Here is a 6140-nt window from a genome sequence, read left to right on the forward strand (position 1 = left end):
ATATATACATATATATATATATATATATATATATATATATATATATATAATGAAACATATATTTTTCTACGTAAATTTCTTTGTATATTCTTATTGACATATTTACACAACACTAAATCTTTTTAAAATTGGGATGGAATAAGGCTTTCTATAATCATACACTTTCTAGTGCATGACACGTGTCTCAACCATGAAAAACATATTCTATAATAATTTTAGTATTTTTTAATTCATTTTTATAAACAAAAATAAAAAGTATACCACACAAAATATTTTAAATCAATTATATTTTAATGTTATAAAGTCAATGGATTTTAACTTTGTTAATGTCTTAATGACCACAAAAAGTTGCAATAATAAATATTGTAAGTTATGTATCCACTTTTACTTTTTTGGTCGAATTAAATTTATATGGTGAACATTTTGTAGTCTAATATATTTGTATTTTTATAAGTATAAAATGATAATTATATTAAACTTTAAAATAAAAAGGAATCTAATATTTAAAAATACATGGTTTAATTTGTTCCATTTTAAAAAAAACAAATTTTATTGAGTATTCTTATGCTAGTTATTTTTTTTTTTGGGATAAATCTAAAGTTAATTAGTAAAATATCAAGTTAAGACACATTTTAAATTTTTTTGAAACATCTTTTCATATGTTAATATATATAATATAGACATTTACCTAAATACATCTTTATCTTCAGAGTCACATCATCCTAAATATTTATATAATCAATCAATATACTATATACAATCACAATGAATTTAACATTGATTATATTACAAATAAAAATTTGATAGCAACTCTTTACAGACATGTCATGTGGACCTCTATTTCTATCATTTAATTTGTTCTATTAAATAAATTTTCAAATACGAATAAATGACATTGAATAGAAAATAAGAAAACATCGACCTTTGTTACAATTATCTTAAAATTTTAGAAGTGTTTGACCATAAAATAAATATGAAATGAATAATATTTTAAATGAATTTAAATAGTGAATTATTATTTAAACAATTAATTATAACTAAAACTATAAAAAATTGACACGTAATTATCATTATCCCTATCTCCCTTTTTTTCTCATTCTATATTTTCCGATCTTCTTAATACCAACCTTTTTATTATAAAACATGTGTCTTTCTAGTTATGTTCTCATCTCAAGAGTTTGGGTATTTTTGCAAAGCTACAAATTGTGGCTTTAGTAAAATCACGGTGTTTTACCCAATAAATTCACTTGATAAAAATTCACTATGATACCAAACATAAAACAACTTAATCCTATGTGACAATTATTACCACACTAAGCTAACATCTTAATCCACACACTAAAAAGTTAACAAGAAATAAGATTGCATGAGGAAATCAATGGTACATTATTTACATTGAGAAAGTAAAGTAACATGAAGGGGAATTTTTCCCCTACCAACATCTAAGTACATTCATTTGAATGAAGTGAGAACATAACTAGAACATCATGTACAGATAAAATACAGAAAGAACATGACTTGTTGCATACACAAGGCTACTCTAGGGGTCTGCTTTACCAGCCACCTGTTCATCACTAGAATCATATTCATCTTCAGTTAGCTCCTCCTCATCACTGGATTTCTCTTCTGTGGCAGCTCCAATGTCTTCCGGCTTCGCATACTTCTCGCAGTACTCTGAAAGTTGGAAGTTAAAGAAGATATCAGTAAATGTTGAGAAATTATTGTATTTTGAAATATATGCTGGAATTTATCCAAGAGTTCAAGGTAAGTTAGATTAACAACTCAAAGTCATACTTGTTGAGAAAATTGCACATAACAAAGATCGAAGATGCAACACACAAATCACACTACAAAGAAAATGAGACTTATGTGATTGGACACCAAAATGTTCACTATCTCAGACAAGATTCCATTGGACATGCTTTTTTCATCCATTGAATCAGAGTTTTTCATCTTTCTTCTTCTTTCAGAAACCAATGGAAATGAACAATCAAAGTATTCAAATTCAAATGCTCACTTTACAATGAACTAATTGAACTGAAGAGATACAATTATATAGCAATGAGAACAACTTCTAACTAGTGTAACTACAATGCAGTGCAGTGTGATTTCTTCCAATAATGCATAAGTGCCAATCAATTGATTTTTACATCTACAAGACCATTGAAATTACCACGTGTAAGCTTCCCAAAGGTCAAAAACAAAATTCCAATAACATAGTAACATACCTTAAATTGGAACAAGTTTAAAGGTTTGACTTTACAATTGTTGGGCATCTCTCAGAATTTCAATTCCTCACTCAGTTGTGTGCACATCGCATATACGTGGTCAATCTTCCGCCTCTAATACACAAACTTCATTAATATATTTGTTTCTTAACAAAGTCTCATAAGACCTAGGTAGTACAACAAACAGTGCCAACACCTACCTATAAATGCCTTAACATCGGTGTTCAAAAGTTGACATACTAGCTTGGTGAATAGATTAGTGTGGTCACAGATTTCCTCTCATCTTCATTTTGAGTCATACAACTCTATATTCAACCAAAATCAATTGGTTAGCGAATTTGATGCATAGATGCTGTCAAACTTCTCTCACAAATCTTTTAATGTTGTCATCTTCAACATATTGTACTTGATCCCGGGTGTAAAAGCAACCCAATCAGGCCACAGCTCAACTCAATAAAGTGTATGAGCAACTCAACTCTTTGTGCACCAAACCCACCTTGAACATTTACCTAACTCTCAATCAACTATGGCTTGATACTTGACGGACACGTGACCATTATACAAAAAACTTCATTTTGCATTTCATTTGGGATGTCTTCCCTTCCTCTGTGCATTGTTGTATCTCGCACATATGTGCATATATAAGGGTGTATCAATTGAATACTTAAACGAATACAGTTTTTGACCACACAACCATAATGATCAAGATCAACTCTCAATTAATATGTTCCATGCATATGGCATATCAAATGAATGTGTAAGAAAATATAACCCTAACCACATAGTCAGACATGAAAGATTGAGATCAAGTCTCAATCAACTAATACGCTCCATAAATACACATTTCATTATACGCATCGTTTCTCTATGTCCTATATTTTAGACATTGCCCATGTCAATTGTGCTGGTGTCAATGTCACGCTCGGTGTGCACATTTCATAGGATGACACTAGATACATAGCAGGAGACCGAATGGCAAAGAAGAAATAAAACATTTCCTATGGATAAGGAATGAAGTTAACTTGAGAGTGAACAATGAGTATGTATGATGATAGACATTTAAGTTTTGACATAATTAACATCTTATATTAAGCTAGACCCACTGATCAATATAGGTCAGATTTGCAAGAGAAAATGACAATAAATAAGATAGCACCTTATGAGTAAACCTTGACTTACAAATTATATCCATTGACATAGTCAATGGAAGGTTTATTTCATTGATGTAAGGATAATAATAAAAGTCTGGGCGGCCCACTAGCCGAGTTAGAAAACATATTATCTTTTATTTACTTGCATAAGATACTATTGTAAACAACATAAGTTAAGATAGTATCTCCATTTTCATAGGTAAATTAACATCCATCCTTTTACTCTGTGAGTATGTACCATATGCACCAAGATAATACTGTATAAGCCTTATTTTTCTGTTTAGGATTTGATGGAATTAGAGAGGAATTTGCAAAATAGTCGTAATCAGGGTTTTAAATAACAGTCACGGGATAGTTGTGCCGCGATCCTTGATATTGCAGAGAGCCACATAAAATGCAGTCAATGCAGCTACAATTGTGGTTTCAGCAACATAAAAAAACAATATACCATGGCCAGGATCACGGCCGCAAACCTTTATTTAAAACCCCAGTTATAACAATGATTATAAATACAGCTCTGTTGCAAAAGACAACTTGTGATGGTCAAGTATATGGTGTGGTGATGGTCTATAGAAGAAGCGAAGCAATAGCTTTTCTGTTAGCAATGAATAACAATAGGAGGTTAAGAGTTTAATTATAGCTCAAATTAGGAAGAGCAAAAGAGAACATCAAAGAAAACATAGTAATCCTGTGATAGCCATGAGACAAGTGTATATCAACTGATAACGAATCAATATATTCAGAAGATGAACTTCTAGAAAGGATGAATACCTTTAACCCTTTGGTCATAAGTAGCTCGGTCACGCATCATCAATGCAGCAGCTTCTCCATTCAAGGGGTCCGATGGATTGGGATACAGAAGGAGTTGTGGCAGAAACACCTCAAATACATTGACAAGATCTGAAAGAAATGCACATTTTGACAAATAAAAAACTTGAATCAAATCACAAATTTTGTCGAAAGTTTTAAAGACAAATCGTTACCGAACATGGGGCTCCAGGTCTGATTGATAACATCAAGACAAACTGATCCAGACCTGAAATTATTATCATCCAAGATGATCAAACATTTACTTAATTCTTAAAAGATTTAACATGTGAGGTAAACTATTCAAGATATTAAAACAAGATTCATAATTTCATACATCTCATCAACATTTGGGTGATAGATCTTATTGATGAAGCCTATGGAAGGAGATTTATAAGGATAAGCATCTGGTAGCTCAACTCTTACTTTCCACACACCTCCTTGATAAGGACCTGTCAATAGCCATCACATGGATGAAAAATGCAAGGTCCATAAGACAGAAACATTTAACAGCATCTTTCTCATAATTAGATATGGAATCTCAGTTTAACATCAAGGACAAACACAGAACAATAAAATAAAAGTGAAAATCAGCAACATGGGTAAATAAAATAGGTAGTATAATTAGAAGCCAGCAAAAAAATCCCATACCAATTCTTTTCATGCTAATTTATTTTGCTTTATTCAGACTTAGAAAACCATAACAAGCAAAAGAGAAAATCACTAAGAAAACTAACAGAAATTGCTTTATAAAACAAAAAGAACCAATCATATTGCTGCTTTCCCAAATCTATTTGTAGACTATGCAGAATCAACTGAACAATCAAAACCTACGAAGCATGGATACTGACACAACACTAATTCTGAAGCATCGCCACTGGTAATAATTTGAGAAAATGGATTAATTGAATCTAACAAAGGTATTGGTGGAATACACCTTGATCAAGGGTGTCGGTGCTACATACATCAAAACAATAAACAAAACAAAAGATTATGAGTTCCATATAAAAATCTTTGAGATGCTATACAAATCTATATCCAAATCCACCAAGTCAAAATCTAGTCAAATACCCACAATAGAAAAAAAAAACCCAATTTTTTTTTAACAAGGAGCAATGAAAAATGAAAAAAAAATGAAAATAGAGGAAAGAGGAAATTACTGTCATTGGGTCCATGAAAAATCACATAAAACTCTTGCATTCCATCGTTAATCATCTCCACCTTGTAGTCACTCATCATCCTAATTATTTATTAATAGAAAAATAAAAAACAAAATCAAGGATTGAATTGAGAGACCCAATTAGAAAAAGATAAAAACTTGAATGAAAATAAAGTGAAAATGAAAAGTTTAGGCTTAACAGTTTCATCAAGTCCATCTCTCGCCGCTTGCTTGGGGAAGACATGATTTTGTTTTTGCTCTGTCAAATTGGTTAGTTCTTTGCTTTATATGAATAGAGAGAGAGAGAGAGAGAAGGGTTATTAGGGAAGAAGAGAATTGTGGAAGACTCTTTGCTTGTGCAACTGAAAGAAGTAAAATTAGTTCACACAGCAATCAGAAAAACTACGAGTTATTATATAATTAATGTTAATAATATTAATAATAACAATTAACTTTTTTTTTTGTTATACTTAATAATAACAAAAGTTTTCATTTTATGTTAGTGTTTCGTCAAAAACAAATTATATTGGTATTTTTTTTTTATAATATCAACACATTTAAATGGCTATGAGCAAAGTTGAGATGGTCCAAATCCACTGAATAACTTTTTTATCTAGGTAGTGTATATAAATAATATAGTATTACTTAAATTATTTACAATTCAAAATTAATAAATGCTTCTGATGTGATTGAATAAATTAGACAATAAAATTAATTTAAATGGAAAATTAAAAATTTGCAAATGTTATTGACTAAAAAATTGCAAATGAAATAGAGGTTGAATTATTTAAAAAT

The 6140-nt window shown here is 30.4% G+C and overlaps 1 protein-coding gene across 1 annotated transcript; it reads right to left on the reverse strand.

Moving 5' to 3' along the window:
• Window positions 1-1339: 1339 nt before the first annotated feature.
• On the reverse strand, window positions 1340-5751 carry LOC101503460 (ubiquitin-conjugating enzyme E2-23 kDa). Its single transcript, XM_004510715.4, has 6 exons — window positions 5546-5751; window positions 5347-5426; window positions 4524-4638; window positions 4363-4415; window positions 4151-4279; window positions 1340-1674 (listed from the first exon to the last, which is right to left on the reverse strand). The coding sequence occupies exons 1-6, from the start codon at window positions 5587-5589 to the stop codon at window positions 1541-1543; spliced, it is 555 nt and encodes a 184-aa protein (XP_004510772.1). The 5' UTR covers window positions 5590-5751; the 3' UTR covers window positions 1340-1540.
• Window positions 5752-6140: the final 389 nt, after the last annotated feature.

The sequence above is a fragment of the Cicer arietinum genome, chromosome 7 (genome assembly GCF_000331145.2).
Source record: "Cicer arietinum cultivar CDC Frontier isolate Library 1 chromosome 7, Cicar.CDCFrontier_v2.0, whole genome shotgun sequence".
In the NCBI taxonomy this organism is placed as follows: domain Eukaryota; kingdom Viridiplantae; phylum Streptophyta; class Magnoliopsida; order Fabales; family Fabaceae; genus Cicer; species Cicer arietinum.

Coding starts and splice junctions, on each gene's coding strand:
- LOC101503460 (XM_004510715.4), bottom strand. CDS start 5,589: ATGTCTTCCCCAAGCAAGCGGCGAGAGATGGACTTGATGAAACT. Junction 4,639..5,346: donor TTTTCATGGACCCAATGACA/GTAATTTCCTCT, acceptor GGCTATTGACAG/GTCCTTATCAAGGAGGTGTG. Junction 4,280..4,362: donor GACCTGGAGCCCCATGTTCG/GTAACGATTTGT, acceptor CATTTCTTTCAG/ATCTTGTCAATGTATTTGAG.